The sequence below is a fragment of the Cervus elaphus genome, chromosome 4 (assembly GCF_910594005.1).
Source record: "Cervus elaphus chromosome 4, mCerEla1.1, whole genome shotgun sequence".
Taxonomy (NCBI): domain Eukaryota; kingdom Metazoa; phylum Chordata; class Mammalia; order Artiodactyla; family Cervidae; genus Cervus; species Cervus elaphus.
The window spans coordinates 48850953-48873822 of NC_057818.1; the positions used below are offsets into that span (position 1 = coordinate 48850953).

The 22870-nt window shown below is 46.5% G+C and overlaps 1 protein-coding gene, 1 long non-coding RNA gene and 1 other non-coding gene across 13 annotated transcripts in view; 1 reads left to right on the forward strand and 2 right to left on the reverse strand.

Annotated features, from left to right (window-relative positions):
- Nucleotides 1-21974, reverse strand: part of FBXO17 (F-box protein 17) — a 29445-nt gene extending 7471 nt beyond the window's left edge. Inside the window, exons 1-3 of one of the 10 annotated variants that reach the window (XM_043894984.1) lie at nt 21551-21968; nt 2555-2665; nt 1065-1433 (exon numbers count right to left, since the gene is read on the reverse strand). In XM_043894984.1, the coding sequence (XP_043750919.1) occupies nt 1065-1433; nt 2555-2665; nt 21551-21914 (844 nt within the window). In that variant the 5' untranslated portion in view covers nt 21915-21968. Of the gene's footprint in view, nt 1-1064; nt 1434-2554; nt 2666-14305; nt 14391-21550 lie in introns of those variants that run through there. The other 9 variants (XM_043894973.1, XM_043894971.1, XM_043895017.1 and 6 more) reach the window with 9 other exon arrangements.
- Nucleotides 8003-8112, reverse strand: LOC122692939. Its single transcript, XR_006340751.1, has one exon. It is a non-coding gene; the product is annotated as a U6 spliceosomal RNA (small nuclear RNA).
- Nucleotides 21352-22580, forward strand: LOC122689265. 2 transcript variants are annotated; one of them, XR_006339784.1, is made up of 3 exons: nt 21352-21584; nt 22153-22244; nt 22440-22580. It is a non-coding gene; the product is annotated as an uncharacterized LOC122689265 (long non-coding RNA). The 2 variants fall into 2 exon arrangements; XR_006339783.1 differs by lacking the exon at nt 21352-21584 and adding an exon at nt 21844-21987.
- Nucleotides 22581-22870: the final 290 nt, after the last annotated feature.

A 22870-nucleotide genomic window follows, 5' to 3' on the forward strand; every position in this document is an offset into this window, starting at 1 on the left:
AATCACCACGGATGGTGATTATAGCCAGGAAATTAAAAGACGCTTGCTCCTTGGAAGAAAAGCTATGTGTATTAAAAAGCAGAGACATTATTTTTCTGACAAAGGTCCGTATAGTCAAAGCTATGGTTTTTCCAGTAATCACGTATGGATGTGAGAGTTGGACCATAAAGAAGGCTGAGTGCTGAAGATTTCATGTTTTCGAATGGTGGTGCTGGGGAAGACTCTTGAGAGTCCCTTGGACTGCAAGAAGATCAAATCAGTCAATCCTAAAGGAAATCAACCCTGAATACTCATTGGAAGGACTGATGCTGAAGCTGCAATACTTTGGCCACCTGATGGGAAGAGCCAACTCACCGGGAAAACCCTGAAGCTGGGAAAGATTGAGGGCAGGAGGAGAAGGGGACGACAGTGGATGAGATGGTTGGATGGCGTCGCCGACTCAAGTTTGAGCAAATTTCAGGAGATGGTGAAGGACAGGGAAGCCTGGCGTGCTGCAGTCCATGGGGGTCACAATGAGTTGGACACGACTTAGTGACTGAACAACAACTGAGTCTGCAGTTCCAGCAGAGCGTCACCTCTGCCACGGCTCCGCCCCTTCGCGCCTTCTCCTCTGTCTTGCCAACCAATCTGTACTCCCTCCACTGACGTTTCAATACTTTGGCCACCTGATGCGAAAAGCTGACTCATTGGAAAAGACCCTGATGCTGGGAAAGGTTGAAGGTAGGAGGAGAAGGGGACGTCGTAAGACGAGATGTTTGGATGGCATCACCGACTCAATGGACATGAGTTTGAGCAAGCTCCGGAGATGATGAAGGACAGGGACGCCTGGCGTCCTGCGGTCCATGGGACCGCAAACAGCTGGACAGGAGTGAGAGACTGAACACCACTACCCACGGCCCCTGGCTCCTCCCACTCCTCCCTTCCCCAGCTCCCCCCTGGCCTCGCCCACCCAGTTTCTCGAGGACCACGTCCCTTGGCTCCTGGCCCCGCCCGCCCATCCCCGGGGTCTCCTCGGTCCCACCCCTGGCCCCGCCCCCGCCCACCGCCCCGCCCCCGGCACCCACGCTCTCCGCAGGAGTTGAAGATGAGGTTGCGGCCTAGGGGCGCTCTCAGGCAGTAGCGCGCCAGGGCGCACAGCGGGAACTCCTCCTCATCCTCGCTGTTGGGCGGGCAGCGCTGGGCCACCGCATAGAGCGCGCGGCCCTCCGCGCTGCGGTCGCGGGCCAGCTGCAGCAGCCAGACGGTGGGCCCGTCCACCACGTCGCGCCAGGCGCGGCACACCGGGCGGCAGCGCATCACCAACGCGCGCGGGGGAACGTGGCTCAACACCTGCACGAGCAGCTCCGGGGGCAGCGCGTCCAAGGCTATGGGCGGCTCCGCGGGCAGCCGCCGCCGCCGCGAGGGCCGGGCGCCCATCGCCGGCCGCCAGAGTCCTGCAGATAGAGAGGAGTCGGCGGGTTAGGGCAGCCTGGCCTCCCTCCAGCTCTCCTTCCAGGACGCAAGTCCTCCGTGGCTTGACCGTGACCTCACCAGGTACACGGGCGACCGGGAGGCTGCCAGCTCCAAGAAACTCGGCATCTAGTTCCTGCCACTTGGCTCCAGACGGCGACCGGTTTCTCCCCATCTTTCCCCCTTGAGCAACAAACCCCTAAGCCTGATCATGACCCCACGAGGGCTGCTAACCACGGCTTCCTGCTCTGGCCGGTGCACTTGGGTCAGGCTGAGCACCTTACCTATGACCATACGCTCACTGAAGACCTATGAGAAAAACCCCACCGAGAGGGAAACCCTTTCCGCTCCATCCCCCAGGTGTCCCAACTCTCTGGCCTTTGGAATCCATGACCTATCCTTCAGCAAAATCCATTTCCTCAATCTCTTCGCTGAACATTCTTGTCACCTTCTTACTCTAACCAGAACCCAGCTGTCCTGTGACCCTTCCAAGTGGGTACATCTTGCTCCTTGGAGCTGTTTTCAGATCATTTTCCCTCCGTCCTCCCCAACACGCCCCAGCTCATCAGGGTTGATCATTTGTCACCTTGTCAGCATCATCTGGTGACCCAGATGACTACTCATCACTTCTCCATGATTTTAGCTCTAGGCTCATTGCCACTCAGGTCGCTCTTATCAACATTCTGGGTGATTTCCACATCCAGGTTGATGATCCTTCCTTCTACCATCCGGGCCTCTCTTGTTCCCTGACCAGCTGTCCTCCTAGCCCCTCTTTCCTGTGGTTGCACCTACGCTTGTCTCAGTAACAATGGCCTCTTCAGAGACTCCATCTCAGGCTTCTCACTCTCCAGTCATCACCTCCTCTCCTTCCAACTCTCTCCCTCCAGCGCCCTAGACCCTCCACAGTCCTGCCAACCCACTGTGATGGCCCATCCTTTGTCCCTACCTCTTTTTCACTGCCCCCCCCCACCCCATCAATTCTCAGTTCTTCTTTATCCAGCTTAAGTTCCTTGGTTAATCATTAAAAACATTTTTTTGCATACACCCTGGCCTCCTCTGGCTTCCTCCCACGTGTGACCTGGTTAAATCCAAGCCCTCCACTTACCTGTGCCTGTACTCACACGGTTTAAAGCAGCTGAAGAACAACACACAACTCCACTGGCCGGCTCCACTTCAAGCTTGTGAACTTGACGCTCAAGCGTGCCTGCAGTGCTGTCTGGCAATCAGATTACATTTCTCTTATCCACTAGCTCTACCTCTCAATAGATAGCTATTTCACACTTTCTCCCCTAACCTCCAACACATCACACTTCCTTCCACCTTTTCACTCTTTCCTTGCTTCTTCTTATTTATTTTTGGCTGCGTGATGCAACATGCAGGTTCTTAGTTAGTTCCCCCTAACCAGGGATCCAACCAGTTCCCCCTGAAGGGGTGGAAGCACAGAGTCCTAACCTCTGGACCACCATGAAACTCCCTCCTTGCTTCTTGTTTTGCAGGAAAATCGATAGAAAGTGAATGTCCACAGACCCGCACTGCCCCATAGACCCTCCCTGCCCTCTGCTTTCCCACCATAACTGTGCCCATTCCAGGCCACTGTCTCGTAGTTCTCCTCTCTCTCTGTTGCACCTTCAGCTTCCCTCTCTGAACCGGGTCAGTCTCATCAGCCCACACAGAGTCATCTCATATGAAAACGAATGAAAGTACTCTTGATTCCAGCTCCCTTTCCAGCTACGACCCCATTTCTTTGGTCCTGTTTATAGTAAAACTTCTCCAAAAAGTTGTCACACTGCCTCCATATGGTCTACTGATGTTCTCACCCATACCTTCTCTAATCAGGCTTTGCCCTCCTTAAAATGATAATCGCTCAGTTGTGTCCAACTCTTTGCAACCTCATGGACTGTAGCCTGCCAGGCTCCTCTGTCCATGGAATTCTCCAGGCAAGAATACTGGAGTGGGTAGCCATTCCCTTCTCCAGGGGATCTACCTGACCCAGGGATTGAACCTGGGTCTGCAGCATTGCAGGCAGATTCCTGAGCCACCAGGGAAGCCCCTCCTTCTCTACCCTGAAATGTCAAGGTCACCCACCAGTGACCTCCCTTGGTGCTGAACCAATAGTCACTGTTCACTCAGTCTTCACTTTGCTTGACCTGTTAACAGCGCCTGATGCAGGAGTCGCTCTCTCTTCACTCTTCACGTCACTTCTCTGTGCCACCACATCCCTCTGGACCCCTTCCGGCTGCCTGGTGGCTCCCAGTCAGTCTCCTTGGCTGTTTCTTCCTCCTTCCTCTGATCTCAGGGTCAGGGATTAGTCTTTGAACCTCTTCTCTTCTCCATCAGTACTCACTCCCTTGGGGATCTCATCCACTCACATCACCTCTCACCTGGACCATCGCTGTCTCCCTGCTCCTTTCCCCAACAGCCTGTTTCCCACAAGCAGCCAGGACAGGTGTGAACACCTGAGTTTGGGTCCAGTCCCTGCCTGCTCAGAGCCCTGCTGGGCTCCACCTCATCAGGGTCAGGGAAAGGGGCTCACTGTGGCCCACAAGCCCCACGTGATCAGCACTCGTCATCTCCCTGCCCTCGTTTCCCCTTACTCACTCTGCCCCAGCCAAACCAGCCTCCATACCTCAGAGCCTTTGCACAGGCTGTTTTCATCACCTAGATCCAGAGTACGTCTTTGCTCACCTCCACACTTCCTTCAAACCTTGGCTCAACTTCTCCACGAGACTGTCTCTGGCCACCATATTTACAATTTCAGGGCCTCAAGACCATCACCTACTTCTTCCCTTTTCCTTACTTTATTCTTTTCTAACACTCTTATCACACCACACACATAAGTATAGGTGGATTCTTTACCACCTGAGCCACCAGGGAAGCCCATATATTGATATAATTTACTTAATCAAGTCAATCTTCTGTATTGTCTATTCCCCCAGCCACATTGTAACAATCACTATGAGGGCAGAATTGCTGCTGATTTTGCACACTGCACACCAGTGTCCACACCAGTGTGTGACACATAATAAGTGTTCAATAAAGAGATATTAAGTGACTGAATGAACGAACTGTCACATCAGAAACCCACTTCACAGATGAGGAAACTGAGGCATAACAAAATGAAACACCTTTATTTAAAACAAAACAAAACACCTTGGCAAAACAGCTTAGTGATGAAATGCTGATTCCTGAGTCCAGCCAGCCTGGGTTGAGTCCCAGCTAAGCCTCTTGGCTCAAGGGGAAATCTCTTCATCTTTTTGTGTGCCTCACTTTCTTCTTCTGAAAATGAGGGTGTTAACCATACTTCCTCCATAGGGTTGTTGTGAGAATGAAATGAATTAATATTGGTAAAGCACTCAAGAAATAACCTCCGGTATCTCGTAAATAAAAGTGATATTAATATATTAGACACTAAATTATGTTAGTTGCTATTATTATTACACACCATAAAAAGATGACGAGCAACCATTTAGCTATGATATTTCCATCTGGTGACATTTATTGGGCCCTTCCTCCACTGTGCTGAGCATTTAAGCTGCATCATTGCACTGAATTCCATCATTGTGTTTTAATGGCCAAAACGATTCTTGGAGGTTGCCCTGGGTTAAGAGCCTTCAATGATCTAATGCTTGTTATATCATCTAGTGCCAGTAAGTGCTCGATTCATGTCAGCTGTTACTATTTTGAAATAAATTGATTAAGGTCTTGTAAAGAATTAAGCCTGTACCAGGCAAGCGGCCTGTGGACATTGCACAAAGCCTGACTCCGTTTTGCCCCCACAACAGAGAACTGAAGTTGTGGAGACAGGCTTTAGAGACCAGGGTGTATTTTGCCCCCAGGTGGTTATTAGTTGCATTAATAATTAGCTGCAGTTTACAAGTGAGTCTACCAGCTTGCCCAGCATAGACATGAAACTCACCAGAGCCTAGTTCCCTGGGTCAGTTCTCCTTAGGAATGTGCCGATTGCTGGTGAGTGGGGGATTTCTGGAACTGAGAGTGGTCCCCTCACACCACAAGGGCAGCCAGACTTCACTGGGGAGCAAGGACTTTCAAGTGATGTACTGTATGAGCCCTGGGTATTTAAAATGCTTATCTGTGATGCTCTCCTGAGGACCATGAGGTGCCTTGTAGCCACCATGTCCAACCCAGCTGAATGCCAGCTACTGGTTGGGTCAGAATGGCAGGTCACTGCCTGCTGCCAGGGTGTTGGGATGTGTGTGTGTGTCTGTGTGTGTTTGGCGGGGAGGATAATCTTATTGGTTGTCACAGTGACTAGGGGATGAAACTGGTATTCAGTTTCCAGGGACATCTTCCCCAAGTGCCTATAACAACGTATCCAATCTGATGTGCTCTTTTCCAGGACTTGACCATTCTCCATTCACACCCCTCCCCTTGACATGGGCAGGTCTTTGGGACTGCTTCACCTTTTCAGAGCATCACAGAAGTGACGTCGTTAAGGGGTTGTGGAGGTTATGTTGTCTAGGGGTGCATGCCTGGGGAGCCGTGAGTCCAGTGGTGTACTCCTAAATGTTCAACAACAGGCTCTTGGACTTCCCTGGGCGTCCTGTGGTTTAGACTTTGCCTTCCAATCAGGGCGGGCAGGTTCGATCCCTGGGTGGGGGATCCGTGAAAGACATGGTTTTCAGAGCTTTTGGATTTAGGGATTGTAGCATTTGCTGATTTCTGTGGTGTGAATATACTGTCCGTGGCTGATGGCAAGCTACCAACATGATGTCTCTGAACTTTGGAGTTGGAAAGCACTATCCACAATGCGTTCCCAGGATCTGGTGTGAACCAGTTCCAGCATACCACGGTCTGAGTCACCGTGTGGGTCTGGCTGTCCTGAAGCCATCACAGTGGAGAGACCACAGGAAGAGATATATATATGCTTGGGGAGCCTCAGCTGTTTGGGTCTTCCCATCCGAGGTGCTGGTGGCTCAGTGGTAAAGAATCCACCTGCCAATGCAAGAGACCCAGGTTCGATCCCTGGGTAAGGATGTTCCCCTGGAGGAGGGAATGGCAACCCACTCCAGTTTTCTTGCCTGGAGAATTCCATGGACAGAGAAGCCTGGTGGGCTACTGGGGTTGAAAAAGAGTTGGACACGACTTAGCAACTGAACAACAACGACAATCCAGGTGCTAGACAGGGAAATTAATGAGCCCTCAGATGACCCAGCCCCAATCACTGCCTGATGGGACCTGCACAAGAGCCCCCGAGAATTGCTTAGCTGAGCCCAGTCAGTCCCAGAGCCATCAGAATAATAAAGGAATGGGTATTGTTTTAAGTCACTGCATTTTGAGTGGTCTCTTATGCAGCACTCGCTAAACATAATGATGGTCAGTGACTTGTATTTCAGGGGACAGGTACTACTCACAGAGGATGGCCAAGAGAATCCCAGGCAGGATTAAAAGTTCCATTTGGAATGGATAACGATGTGGTCCATATATATAATAGAATACTACTCAGTCATAAAAAAGAATGAAATAATGTCATTTGCAGAAACATAGGTAGACCTAGAGATTATTATACTAAGTGAAGTAAGAGACAAATACCATGTAATATCACTTATATGTGGAATCTAAAATATAACACAAGTGAACTTATCTATAAAACAGAAACAGACATAGAGAACAGACTGTGGTTGCCAAGGGGGAGGGGAATGAGGGAAGGCGGGACTTAGAGTTGGGGATTAGCAGATGCAAACTATTGTAAATAGAATGGATAAACAAGATCCTGGGATTTCCCTGGCGGTCCATTGACTGTCTCTGTGCTCCCAATGCAGGGGACCTGAGTTTGATTCCTGGTCAGGGAACTAGATCCCACATGCTGCAACTAAGACCCAGTGCAGCCAAATAAACAATACATAAATTTTTAAAAATATTAAAAAAAACACACCAAGATTCTAATGTGTAGCACAGAAAACTATGTTCAATATCCTGGGATAAGCCATAATGGAAAGGAATATGAAAAAGAAGGTGTATGTATATATAACTGAACCACTTTGCTATATAGCAGAAATTAACCCAACATCGTAAATCAACTATATTCTCTCTTTTTTTTGCTTTTATTTTTTTCTTAAATCAATTATATTTCAATAAAATAAGTTTTAAAAAAAGTCCCATCTGGGCAGAGGTACTCATTTGAATTTGAATTTCCCTTCCTGTTTCTTGATCTAAAGTCGGGTTACATGTGGGTTCATTTGTGAAAATTCATCAGGCTGTACAGTTTGTACACTTTCTAGAACAGGTTTACTGGAAACAATAATAACAATAAAAACAGAGATGGTAGTCCATGGAAAGGAACCAAAAGATATCCACAAGGCTCTCCGAAAAGTTATCAAACAAAAAATAGGATGAGGACGATGATGATGATTTTAAAAAGTGAAAGTGTCAGTTGCTCAGTCACGTCTGACTTTTTGCTACCCCATGAACTGTGTAGCCCGCCAGGCTCCTCTGTCCATGGAATTCTCCAGGCAAGAATATTGGACTGGGTTGCCATTCCCTTCTGTAGGTGATATTCCCCACTCAGGGATGGAACCTGGGTCTCCTGCATTGCAGGCAGGGAGGCTGCTTCACAAATACATGAGTCATCCTTGCCCAGGGGGCATGCTAGTCTTCTCTGTATCATTCCAATTTTAGTATATATGTGCTGCTGAAAGTGACCACGAAAGGATTATTTTTAAATTCCAGAACCCCTGAAACTATTAAGAGGTAGTTTCTCTCTTCCCTCAGCGGTTCCTTGAATCATGTAGGGCCTTTTTAGAGTGACTGGAAAATTTTGCACAAAAATACCCCTATGACTCAGTGGTAAAACCATTGCCATGGTATAATAAGCATTATTTTATGATTATTTTTGATGGTCCTGGGGACTAACTGGGTTCAGTCATGTAGTTCTCAGGGGCTCTTGTGCTGTGGTCCTCAAGCAGAGCATGACACTCGGTCATCTTCTGAAAGTTTGTCATGCCTCTGCTGAGTGCTGGACCAGGGGACTCTCTGGCTGGGAATTCCCCAAGCAGTTCCTCATCTCCACATGGTCTCTCCGGCTAGCTGCACACTTTTCCGAGTAGTTACTCTTGATGAAGGTCAAATCGTATCATTTCATTTTCACAGCTCATGATTCTAAACTATCTTCATTTTATATAGCGTTTTGAAAGTAATTTTATTTATTATTCTTATTTTTGGCTGTGCTGGGTCTTCATTGCTGCTCGGGCTTTTCTCTAGTTGCAGAGTGCTCTAGGGCTCGGGGGTTTCGGTAGTCGCAGCTCCCAGGCTCTACAGCACAGGCTCCATAGGTGTGATGTACGGGCTTAGTTATCTGGAGGCATGTGGAATCTTCCCAGATCAGGAATCGAATCTGTGTCTCGTACATTGGCAGGCGGATTCTTTACCACCATGCCACTGGGAAGCCCTATAGCATCATTTTTACTTGGCTAATTTTCTTCCTTACCTTTGTTAGTTTTATCTTTATTAATTTAGCAAGTATACTTCCATTGATTTTGAAATTACTTTTATGATTTGATAATAAATTGATAATTTGATAATAATATAATCAGCTAATAATATATTGGGATAACTTAGGTGCAACCATTGCTTATTCATTATTTATTAATTTTTTTTGGCTGGGCCATGCAGCATGCAAGATCTTTAGTTCCCCCACTAGGGATCAAACCCTTGCCCCCTGCAGTAGGACTGCAGGGTTTTAACTGCTGAACCACCAGGGAAGTCCCAACCTTTGTATATTTATAAATGTATGATTGTACTTGCTGTGGTATTTATACATTTTTGTACTTGAAGTGTCATGTCACTAACTTTTGTTTTATGAATTTGGAATACTGAACAAACAGTTGCTGTGAATGGTAATGTTTCAGTATCAGTCTAAAAAAATACATAGGTATTGTCTTTGTCTCCCTATCTTAGGAGTCACTGTATAATTATTCGAGCATTTCTGTATGCCTGAATTTTTTCAGAATACAATCACGGGGATAGAAAAGACTCGACTGTCAAAGACTCAATATCGGTAAAGCCTATTAGGACCCTGTGCTGGGGGCAGGGAGTGGCTGAGGGTTTCCAGGACTTTAGGCTGCTGCTCCCAGCAGGACAGCTGGTGGTCAGGAGCTCCCACTATGGAGGCAGATAATCCAGGTTCAAATCCTGGTTCTGGGCTTCCCTGGCGGCTCAAAGGTAAAGAATCCACCTGCCAAGGCAGGAGACACGGGTTCAGTCCCTGAGCAGGGAAGATCCCAGATGCCTTGGAACAAGTAAGCCCATGCTCTGCAACGAGAAGCCACTGCAATGAGAAGCCCGAATGTCTCAACTAGAGAGTAGCCCCTGCTCGTTGCAGCTAGAGAAAAGCCAGACCAGCAACAAAGATTCAGCACAGCTGAAAAAAAAAAAATAAATCTGGTTCTGCCTTTTCTTGGGCAGGCCATCACTTTGGCATGTTGCTGGCCTCTGAGCCTCAGTTTTCTTGTCTGTAACATGTGACATATGAATAACGATTCTATCTCAAGGGCTGGATGTGAGCAGTGAAGGAGAAATATCCTTAAGTCATATCTGGGACTCAAGGAATAAGTAAGACCCATTGTTATACAAGAACTAATAGGATTTCACTCTTTGGATGAAGATTTGGTAATCTGAACCTAGTGAGATGCCCTTTGTGGATCTCCCTTGGGGAGAAGGGAAATGGGAGAGGTGGGTGGGCACATGTCCAACTCATCTCCCTTTCAAAACTCTTGCCAACTACCTAGGGCACCCATGTTGAACATGCAGGGAGAATGCATGAACAAGCCACCAAGCCAAAGGCAGGAATTACCTCCAGCAGCACTTCATGGAGATACAGTGTATGCACTGGGATAAGCGAGGGAATCTCAGCGGTGGGATTTGGGGCACACTTCTGCCATTCTTCCCTGGTAGCTCAGCTGGTAAAGAATCCACTCGAAATGAGGGAGACCTGGGTTCGATCCCTGGTTTGGGAAGATCCCCTGGAGAAGGGAATGGCTACCCACTCCAGTATTCTGGCCTGGAGAATTCCATGGACTGTATAGTCCATGGGGTTGCAAACAGTCGGACATGACTGAGCGACTTTCACTTTCTGCGGTGTGTGCACGCGTGCATATATTCCATTTATATTTGCCCAAGAGTCCTATTTCCCAGAAATGTTTAAAAATTAAAAAGAACACATTCACAGATGTCTAATTTACATCCAATAAAATGCAAACATTTCAAGTGTACAGTCTGTGTTCTAACAACTGTATGCAATGGTACAACCATCCTCATAAACAAGAGGTGAGACATTTCTGTTACCCTAGAATGTTTACTCTTTCCCACCTCCACCCCAACCACTAATTTGCTTTTTGTCACTAGAAGTTTTCTTTTCTAGAGTTTCATATAAGTGGAATCATACGTGTGCCCGTTACCAATTTACTGCCTCACAGCTCCAAGTTGAGAAACTGGAGTTCAGGCATTTATATCTTCTTCCTTCGCCGGCTGCCATGCTAAAGTTTTCCAGTAGAGGGAGCCAGAGAGGCGTTGCAGGAGGCAAGACTTTTGCTTCTAACTTCCAGACGCGGTTCCCCAAAGGCAGGCAGCTTTTCCTGCCGCAGTCACAAGGGCGTAGGCTTCTCCAGTGCCGGGCAGTGAGGAGCACCCCTCAGCCAGCACCTTGCCCTGGCACCCACCTCAGCTGGTTTCTTGGCTGAGTGCCTCTGGTGAGACACTTCCTTGTGAACTGTTTTCCCTAGCATCCTTAAAGGACCGACTTCTGGCAAGTTCCAGAGGGTGGATTTCCAGCAAGTTCCACAGCCGGAGCACCAGAGGGCCTCCTTTGCCCTTTAGGGAACCATGTCCAAGTGGTCTCCCAAAGCATCAGGGTCTGGGGGCTTCCCTGGTGGTCCAGTGGCTTAAGGCTCTGTGCTCCCAATGCAGGGAGCCAGGGTTCAATCCCTGGTCAGGGAACTAGATCCTGCATGCCACAGCTAAGACCTGGCACAGCCAAATAAATACAAATAGATGTTAAAAAAACCCCAAACCCCCAAAGCCAAGGACAGTCTGGAGGTGACACCGTTCTCAAGCTCTCTATCTTAGATGTTAGGGGTAGAGGCTGCTCCCTGTATTTGCCATTTTATATTCTTTACCATTCTCTTTATTTCTCAGGAGCTACTCCTTCTAACTCTAATCCCCTGCTATGATGAATAAATCTGTATATTAAACATCCTCCTTTCAAATTACTGTGTGGTTTCAGTCTCTGGATTGGACCCTGAGTGATAACCATAGGATGCACTCCTGTGTCTTCTTTCCTTCAGCAGAACGTTGTGTGATTCAGTCACATCATTGCTGTATTAATCGCCAGTTCACGCCTGTTTATCACTGAGTAGTATTCCATTGAACAGATAAACCACAATCTGTTTACTCACTCAGCGTGATGGACATTTGGATTGTTTCCAGCTTGAGGCTGTTATGAATAAAGCTTCTACAAACATTCACATTCAAGTGGTTGTCTAGACATATGTTTTCATTTCTCACGAGTAAATATGTAGGAGTGGAATTCTTGGGTCACATGTTCTTTATGAGAACACACCCAATCATTTTTTTCAGCATGACTGTGCACTCCCATCAACAGTGTATGACAGCTGCCCTTGCTAGCGCCTCGTATGGTCAATCTTTTCAATTTTAGGCAGAATGGCTTCTGTTTCATGCCTTGGAGAGATTTTCCTCTTCCTGACATTCTCCCTTATCAATTTTAACACTTTACTCTTGAACGGTGGTGCCGGTGTTGTCTCTGTTTTATTTTATTTTTTGGCCACACTGTGCTACTTGCAGGATCTTAGCTCCCCAACCTGGGATTGCACCCGAGCCCTCAGCAGTGAAAGCGCCCAGTCCTAATCATTGGACTGTCAGGGAGAGAAGTCTTGCCAGTGTTGTTCCTAACCTCCCACAAATGGTTACAGAAATATCATCAAGAAACAAGATTGAGACTTCTCTGGCGGTCCGGTGGCTAAGACCCTGAGCTCCCAATGCAGGGGGCCTGGGTTAAATTCCTGGTCAGGGAACTAGACCCCATATGCCCCAACTAAGAGTTCACATGCTGCTCCAACTGGGACCCGGTGAAGGCAAATAAAGGCTTTCCAGGTGGTGTTAGTGGTAAAGAGCCCACCTGCCAATGTAGAGAGGCAGGGTTGATCCCTGGGTTGGGAAGATTTCCTGGAAGAGGGCATGGCAACCCACTCCAGTATCCTTGCCTGGAGAATCCCATGGATAAATGAACCTGGTGGGCTGGAGTCCATAGGTTTGCCAAGAGTTGGACACAACTGAAGCGACTCAGCATGCATGCATGCAGCCAAATAAATAAAAAATTAAAAACAAATGAAATATATAAGCAGCAAGGGTATATTGTACAGCACAGGGAATTACAGCCAAACAAACAAACAAACAAAAAACCCCAAAAAACAAGATTGAAAATTTCTCGCTCTTTAGAATAATTTGCATGTACAAAGATTTGGCATGCCTTCTCCTTTAAGAAGGAAGACTGAGATATAGATAATCAGGGCCCGAACTGGCCTGTAAGAGTCTTTAGGTAGATTTTTTTTTTTTTTTAAGGCACCTCTTCTGGGTGAAGGCAAGCCTGGGGTAGCATGAGCTGGTGACTGGAGCAAGGCATGGATCTGAGTCCCCACTCACACCACCGCCCCTGGCTGGCCTCACAATGACAACAGCTGGTCCTGTGCTGCGTGCGTGCTAAGTCACGTCCAAAACACTTTGTGACCTTACGGACTGTAACCCGCCAGCTTCCTCCATCCATGGGATTTTCCAGGCAAGAATACAGCGTGGGCTGCCACGCTCTCCTCCAGGGGATCTTCCCGACCCAGGCATGGAACCCACGCCTCCTCTGCCTCCTGCATTAGCAGGCAGGTTCTTCACCACTAGCGCCGCCTGGAGTTCTGCCTCTAAGTGAGGTAGACAGGGTGCAAGCCAGCAGGGAGTGGTGGAGCCTCTGTCAGTCCGGAGAGAAGAGCCCCGCGTGGAGGCTGTGCCAGCGCTCACTCTGGCTGACTTACTGCCCAGTAGGAAGGTGGGCCTAGTTTGGCCACATCTTCCAGTTTGTCAAGAGACTGGAAATCCCTGTCTTTATGTGAAATCACCCGATTTTTAAATGCTAGCAGTGCATTTAAAGGAAAAAAAAATATTATAGCACAGTGTAGGCCAGAAGAGACAGAACTTCAAACCCAGGAACTGACTGGGGATGATCTTTTGTGGCTTCTGTATTATTCCCATTGATTGTCACATGAGGAAACTGAGGCCCAGAGAGGTGAAATGATGTACACAGCAGTCAAAAGTGGAGTGGCATGGACTTTCCTGGTGGCCCAGAAGTTAAGAATCCACCTTGCAATACAGGGTACATGAGTTCAATCCCTAGTCGGGGAACTAAGATCTCATATGCCTCAGAGCAACTAAGCCTGTGGGCCACAACTAGAGATCCCACATGTTGCAACTAAGACCTGATGCAGCCAAATAAATAAAGATTAAAAAGAAAAGATTTCTTGGATATAATACCAAAAGTATGATTTATAAAAGAAAAAGTGGATTAATTAAACATTATCAAAATTTTAAACCTTTGTACTTCAAAAGACATTATTAAGAAAATGAAAGACAAGCTACAGATTGGCAGAAAATATTTGTATATCACATACTTGATAAAGGACTTGAATCTAGAATATATAAAGAACACTTAAAATTCAATAATGTGACAAATCAATTTAAAAACTGACAAAAGATTTGAATAGACATTTCACCAAAGAAGAAATACAAAGGACTAATAAGCAAATGCGGGCTTCCCAGCTGACACTAGTCGTAAAGAACCCACCTGCTAATGCAAGAGACATGGGTTCCATCCCTGGGTCGGGAAAATCCCCTGGAGGAGGCCATGGCAACCCACTCTAGTACTCTTGTCTGGAGTATCTCGTGGACAGAGGAGCCTGGCTGGCTACAGTCCATAGGACGCAAAGAGTCAGCATAACTGAATCGACTTAGCACAGCAATAAGCACGTGAAAAGATGCTCAACATCATTAGTCATGAAGGAAATGCAAATTAAAATCACAGTGAGATGCCACCTCATGCCCTCTAGAATGGCTGCTGTCCAAAAGATTGGTGAAGACAGGGAGAACCTGGGACCCTTATACACTGCTGATGGGAATGTAAAATGGTAAAGCCTCTTTGGAAAACAGTTTCTATAAAAGTTGAACATTAAAAAAAAAAAGTGAAATATAAACTTACCACAAAATCCAAAAATTCTTTTTTTTAAAAAAAAATATGTATTTATTTATTTTGGCTTCAAGGAATACGGGATCCTAGTTCCTCAACCAGGGATCAAACTTGTGCCCCCTGCATTGGAAGCTTGGAGTCTTAACCACTGGAAGTTTGAAACACAGCAATTCTACTGCTAGGCTATCTAGCAATTCTACTGCTAGGCTATCTACCCAAGAGAAATGAAAAGGTATGTCACACAAAGACTGACTTGACTGCCAAAGTGCACAGCAGCATTATATATTTGAAAACAATCCAGGTGTCTATCAACTGGTGAATGGATAAACAATATGTGGTCTATCCATACAATGGAATGCTGTTAACACTAGAAGGAATGAGGACTCCCCTGGTGGTGCAGTGTTTAAGAATCTGCCTGCAAAAAAAAAAAAAAAAAAGAATCTGCCTGCAGGGGACACTGGTTTGATCCCTAGTCGGGGAAGATTCCACAAGCCGTGGGTCAACTACTGAGACCTCCTGCTGCAACCACTGAAGCCCCAGGACCCTAGACCCCCTGCTTAACGGCAACTAGAGAAAGACCACGCACAGCAAGGAAGACCCAGTGCAGCCAAAAATCAAAACAAAACAAAACAATAGAAGGAATGGAGCAATGGTACAAGATACAATGAGAATGAACCCTAAGACAGCATGCTAAGTGAAAGTGCTGGATACAAAAGGCTACATACTGTATGATGTGTCTAAATGAAATGTCCAGAAAAGACCTATCTAAATATAGGGAAAGATGAGGAGTTGCTGTGACTGGCATGGGAACAAGGAGTGACCACAAATAGGCACAATGGATATTTTGGAGGTGATAGAAATGCTCTAACACTGTAGTGCTGGCTGCCAGACTCTGAAAACTCACTAGATCACTGAACCGTACACTCGGCAGGGCTGAATTTTATGGTATGTAAATTACTTCAATAAAGCTGTCAAGAAAAAAAACCCAAACCCTGCACACTTTACAGTTACAGCGTGTAAGACTTAACTAGGGTAACAGAACAGACTATAGATGTAATCAGCCTTGATGGTGTGAAGGCAAATGCATTACCGGCAAGATGGGAAAGGAAAAGTGGGGGAGGGGAAGCCAAGACACTCCTCTCACTCACTGAGCATCACGGAAGTCAAAAGTTGCCAGAATAAAAAAATACAAGTGAAGCATAAAATTTAAAGTCTCAAAGGTAAATAAGATATGATCTTAAAAAAGTACAAGTATTAAAAATTAGTGGAGTGAATACGCATTGAGCTAAATACCATCTTTCATAGCTGACAGTAATAGACAATTTTGAATTCCTCTATTTCTCTGTCATTTTCACTGTCATCACCTTCTCAGTTATCCGACTGCCTTCTGAACCACAGCATGGGTGGGATGAGAGGCAAAGTTACTTTGGATTTTGGTATATTCTAGTTTAAATGTCATGAACATCATGTGTATTAAAGAATATGTTTTTATATATAAAAAAAAAACACAACCAACCAACCAACCAATAATACAACGTTACCATAATTTACTTACAGTGAGAACTCCCATACACACCTGATGAGAGTAAAAATTGGTGCAACCGCTTTGGAAACTAGTTGGGGATTTTTTTTTCCTGAAATTAGAAAAGTGCCTTTCCAACAAGCCAGCAATTTGACCCTAAAGCCAGGAAACATATACTAGAATATTCACAACAGCATTGCCCCTCATAGCTCCAACTTGGAAATGATCCAGGTGCTCACATAGGGTGTATAAATGAATTAAGGCAGTCATAGAATGGGAGACTAAGTAGCAATAATAAAGCCTTAACAATAAGTAAACACAACAGCACAAATGGACCTCAAAAGCATAATTTGGGGTGAAATTTACCAGAGACACAAGTCACCCAGAGTGTGAGTCCCAGGACAACCAGACAGGCGGGGTGGCCTCGGGCAGTCCTGATTTACACCTAGTGTCCCAGGGTAATTAGGGTAAATATTATCAGTGACCCCTATCACTTCCAAAATTACCTGGTTTGAAAACTGGATGATAGATTATACACTTACACCAGTGATTTTTAGAAAGTTTACAGACAGGCTAAATTAATAAATGCTATTTATGAATGTACATACAGGTACTAAAATCATATATATATATACACTAAAATCACATATATATATATAAAATCATATATATATATATAAGTTCAGTCGCTCAGTTGTGTCTGACTCTTTGCGACCCCATGGACGGCAGCACGCCAGGCTTCCCTGTCCATCACCATCACTGGCGCTTGCCCAAACTAGTGTCCATTGCGTCGGTGATGCCATCCAACCATCTCATCCTCTGTTGTCCCCTTCTCCTCCTGCCTGTATATACATATATAAAAAACAAGCAGAAACTTCCCTGGTATTCTAGTGGCTAAGACTCTGTGCTCCTAATGCAGGGGAAAGTGTTAGTCACTCAGTCGTTTCCGACTCTCTGCGACCCCCATGGACCATAGCCTGCCAGGTTCCCGGTCCATGGGATTCTCCAGACAAGAATACTGGAATGGGTAGCCATTCCCTTCTCCAGGGGATCTTCCTGACCCAGAGATCGAACCCAGATCTCCTGCATAGCAGGCAGATTCTTTACCATCTGAGCCACCAGGGGGCTTGGGTTCAATTCCTGGTTGGGGAACTAGATCCCACATGCCACAACAAAGATTGAAGATCCTGCGTGCCACAACTAAGACCCAGTGCAGCCAAATAAACAAATACTAAATATTAAAAAAAAAAAAAAAAACACAAAACAAAATAACCAAGCAGGGAAACGAGCATTATAAAAGTCAGGATGCTGGTTCCCCCTGTGGGGAAGAAGGCTACTAACCAGAGAAACATCTAGGGGGCTGGCAATGTTCTCCTTCTTGGCCTGGGTGCTGGTTATATACTTTGTTATATATTTCATGTACTTTTCTGTATGAGTGTTATATTTCACAATTTAAAAAATTATTAATGCTATCAATGAACACCATGATTATTTAAGTCAAAGAAGGGAACAGTCGAATTGCGTCTTAGTACAGATTAACAGTTCACATTTGTCGATGCTTTCTTGGTGTGAGGCACCCTGGGAAATTCTTTATGTGTATCATCTCATTCCCTGGAGGCAGCACTGACATTTCTGGGGCATCACAGGGCCAGCCAGGGACACTGGTTTTGGGAACTGCTGATGACAGCCTGCAGAGGAGGTGGCACTGGGGAGAGGTGGAACTTTGTCAGTTGCAGATTCAGCCAGCCCTGGGTTAGCCTCAGCCCAAACTCAAACTTTTTCGTGAACTTGGGCAAATGGGTTTCCCTCTCTCAGCGTAGATTTCATCTCTAGAAAATAGGATGCGAAGGTCCTCATGTCCTCTCCAGGCTTCCCTGGTGGCTCAGTCAGTAAAGAATCTGCCTGCAATGCAGGAGACCTGGGTTTGATCCCTGGGTTGGGAAGATCCCCTGGAGAAGGAAATGGCAACCCACTCCTGTATTCTTGCCTGGGAAGTCCCATGGACAGAGGAGCCTGGTGGGTTAGAGCCTGGTGGGTTGCAAGAGTTGGACACGACTGAGTGACTAAACCATCACCACACTCCACAAACCCTAAATCCGAAAGCTCTGAAAACCAAGTCTTTCCCAGACCCACTTGATGGCAGACTTGCCTGGAGCTGATGGAAGGTTTTATTTATGATATAAACATGCATTTCACTGAAGAATTATCAGTGTGTTTGATTACTCCCCAGTCCTGCTAGGGATTTTTTGGGGAAACATTTTTAAGTAATTATGTATTTATTTTTGGCTGCCCTATGTCTTTGTTGCTGCATGCAGGCTTTCTCTGTTTGCGGGAAGCAGGGGCCACGCTCTGGTTTCAGTGGGCAGGCTTTTTATTGTGGTAGTTTCTCTTGTGGTGGAAGAGCCCCATGCCTTGCCTTGTCTAGGCGTGGGGCTCCAGTAGTTATGGCTTGTGGGCTCTGGAGTGTGAGTTCAGTAGCTGTGATGCACAGGCTTAGTTGCCCCTTCGCATGTGGAATCCTCTGGGACTAGGATCTAACCTGTGTCCCTTGCATTAGCAAGCAGATTCCCAACCACTGGACCATCAGGGAAGTCTACCCCAATAAGGATCATATGTAATACACAGACTTGCCTCATATTCAATTCCCAAATGCACTGAGTAGCAAAAGTTGTGGCTAACACGCTGCGGACTTGTAGTAACTCTCACTTCCCATGGTGATGGGGAAATTAAACAAGATCAAGGCTGGTCTTCAACAAGTGTTAGCTGCCACTGTGACTGCTGTGACAACGATTAGCAGTCAAGGCCAGCTATGGGACTGGAGTCTGGGGCTGCACCTCCTTATGTCAGAATCATGTAGTCACTGAAACCATGACTGGAGGAATGTGGGTTAAGGGGATTCGTGCCTAGGAAGGAACAAAATACAGCAGGACACAAAACTGCACCAATGGCAAGATCAGAGCCATCTAGCGAATTTAAAAAAAGGCAAAAGAGGGACTTTCCTAGTGGTTCAGTGGTTAAGAATCTGCCTTCCGGTGCAGGGGACGCAGGTTCATCTCTGGTCAGAAAACTAAGATCCCATATGCTTCAGGGGCAGCTAAGCCTGTGCCCTACAATTATTGAGCCCCAAGAGCAGTTATGATGTTATGCATAATTATTCACAGGTGAGCTGACCATGGTCGTTAAGAAAAGCTCTTCACAAAATACTAACAGCTACTGTTAACTGAACAATAAATCCTCCAGGCATGTGGAAAGTGCTTTCCAAGATCTTACAGAAGTCTCACCAACAACCCCATGGGGCCGGTGCTATTTTTCAGCTGGGGAAACTGAGGCTTGGAGGAGGGAAGCAATCAACCTGAGGTCACCCAATAAGCAAGGGGCAGACTGGTTTGGAGGACTCCAGGGTTGTGCCACTGTGCATGTTTTTATCTCTGAGTTTCTAAACTTTTATCTTACTTTCTTTATTTTTTATATTTGTATATTTTTCTGTCTCAATGCATTTTATTTATTTATTTTTATTGGAGTATAGATGCTTTACAATGTTGTGCTAGTTTCTGCCGATAAATCGTCTGTCTTTATCTTCCCTAGATTTCACCATAAAAATGTCACCATACAGAAAAGCTGAGAATATAGTTAAAATGGATATCTCTGTTCCATATTTTGCCATATTTGCTTTCTCTCTCTCTCTTGATGAACTATTAAATACCTGAATATGCATCTCCTAAGAAAGAATAAGGACCCTCTATAGGTCTATTATCTCTCAACCCACTAAGAGAAATTCAATCTACTATCTAATATTCAGTCTATGAACATTTTTTCTCATTGTTCCAAGGTCTTCTGGAATTGTATCTTCCAAACAAAGATGGGACTCACACACTGCTGGGGGTGCTCATTTCTCTGTAATCTCTTTTAATCTAAAAGACTTAATACTCTGGTTTCTCTTCAGATCGTATAAATCTTTTGCCTTTTAAAAGACTGCCCCTGGGAATTACCTAGCAGTCCAGTGGTTAGGACTCCAAAATCTCACTGCCAAGGGCTGGGTGTTTTTGGATACCTGGTCTGGGAGTTAGTATTGTCAAAACAAAACAAAAACAGAAAACACTGCCCCGGCCTTTTCCGTTTTTCTTAAACAGATTATATTACTTTTATCATAGGGAAAAAATAAGGCAGTCTCATTTATATTTGATTTGTGAACCGTATGTATATCTCGATTGGATTGAAAAATTAGCATTTAAATAAATATGAAAACTTTATTAAAAGGAGAGTCAACAGATTCTATATATGTATATAGAATATACAAATATATTTAGATATGCTTAAAGAAAAAGAAACAAAAGTTTACAAAACATTATTTCTTTAGAGAAGCTAAAAGGAATGTTGTGATTATACAGGGAGGAGAGAAACCCTGGAGATGATAAGCTTCTGTCCCCATCTATTTTTAGCAAAAGATTACAGACATTGTGTAAAAGTTGATAAACTAACAAATAACAATGGAAGAATTTGCTTTAAAGATTTGGAAGGAACTACCAGAGGAATAAAGAGCAAAAATGGTTTAAAAGGACACACAAGTTACTTCTGCCATTTCTGAAAAGTAATTTAATTACAAAATTTAAAAACTGGCTGCAGGGGAGACTGAGCTTGTTTAAAGGATTGATATTGCATGGAAACCTTTGCCTTTTGTACTTGTGTTACTGGGATATTAAAAAAAAATGTTATTGTCTATTTTAAAAGTAGATTGGTAATACTATAGTCTTTCAAAATAGCGGTAAACAGCTGCCATCTAAAGTTGAAGGATCAAGACATGGAACGTTAACAAATATGACCGGTCACTGCAAAAGTTAACTTAGAACAAAGTTTAAATTGGGTAGAGCGGCCGCAGCTAAAAACAAACTGTGCCCAAGTTGCTAAAGCAAGAAACGGTGCTCTAAGATCTTCCGATTCGTAGATTTTCCTGCCAGCCAGAGGACACAAAAAACAGAATTGGTAAAAAGTGGTCCGGCCTTTCACCAGCTGCTGTGAACACGTGTTGGTCGAGTACGTGGGGGTGGGGGTGGTGTTTAATAGTGGCCTCCTCAGACCAGCAGGCTGGCGGAGAGGCGAGGGCTTTAGAGGACCGGTTTTATAGCCAAGCCCTTTCCCTACGATCTGGGGCTTTCAAATGTGCATTCGTGTAACTCTGGACTTAAAGGGGCAGAAGCCGGGGAAGGGGTGTTGGGGCGCAGGACTCCAGGGACACGCCACTCCGGGCCGGGCCTGGGATGGAAATCCTCCCCGGGGCGCCCCAGCTGCGAGTGTGGACGGACACCGGTCCCGACCTCGGTCCCTACCTGTCCCGGCGCTCACCTGGCGGCCTGCTCGGAGGTGGCGGCGGACTACGATCCCCTTCCCCACCCTGCTCTGAGAGGCAGTCCGGGGGGTGCTCCTCGGGATCAGCCCCGCCCGGGGAGTCCCGGGACCTGCGCTCTGGGCAGTCGGTCCTCTGGGAGGGTCGGGGGGTGGTGGTGGCGGTTGAAATCTGGAGCCGGGGGCTGGAGACTGAAGTCCGGCGGGCAGGCGGGCGGCTGCGCGGAGCGGGAGCGAGGGAGGGGCGGGGTCTGGGAGGCTGCAGGCGGCGGGGGAGGGCTCAGGGGCCGAGAGGCTGGCTTGGAGGAGACCCAATCCCTGCGCTCCCGGATTTGGGGGCCTGCTCATCGCTCCTTTGGAAAGTCTATGCTTTCTCCACGTGGTTACCTGCTGCCCAGGCGCCTCGCGATCTAAGACTGGGGTGGGTCGGTGGAGGCGGGGTGGCGTGGTGGGGGGAGGACATTCACCGCAGGCATCTCCAGTGGGAGAGTTCTGCCCCCCCCCACCCCCGCCCGGAGTCTCCCGCGGTGGGAATTGTCCCGTCTGCCCCCACTCCCCAAATTCCCCTCTTTCCTTCTCATTCCAGCTGATCTTGAATAGCCTGAAGCAGGTTCCGGCTAGAGATTGAGGTCTAGCGGTGGCAGCGAAAGCGCAGAATCCTGATCACTAGACCACCAGGTACAGTGGCCAATGACAAGGCCTTGGCCCATCAACTGTGTAGAAAAGAGTTTCCGCATAGAGACGGAAAGTATTTTTTTTGGAAGAAAAAGGGATAGACACACGGGAGGGCCCAGATGGGGCATTTCTTCCGGGTTTCCTTTGGCCAATCATCTTGCTTTGCCTGGTTCTGAGTCTGTATTTGGTTTATTTCAGGGTCCTCCCGTCTGCAGGGGCTTGCCTGGTGGCTCAGGCGGTGAAGAATCTGCCTGCAATGCAGGAGACCTGGGTTCGATCCCTGAGTGGGGAAGATCCCCTGGAGAAGGATATGGCAACCCACTCCAGTATTCTTGCTTGGAGAATTCCATGGACAGAGGAGCCTGGCGGCCTACAGTCCATGGGACCACAAAGAGTCAGACACGACTGAGCAACTAACACTCCCATCTGTGCCTCAGCTTCTCTTAGCCAAGATGGGTTCCATCGAAGAGGCCTACCTACGGTAAGCTGACATCACTTACCTGCCTTTTGACCTCTAAGGAGCCTTTCTGCGCATGTGTAGCTGAGAATGTCTCCTTAACTTCAAGAATGAGGAACATGGGGTCTTTTATTTCTTATCTGGGCAGGGCCCAGCTCTTCTCTGGCTTCTC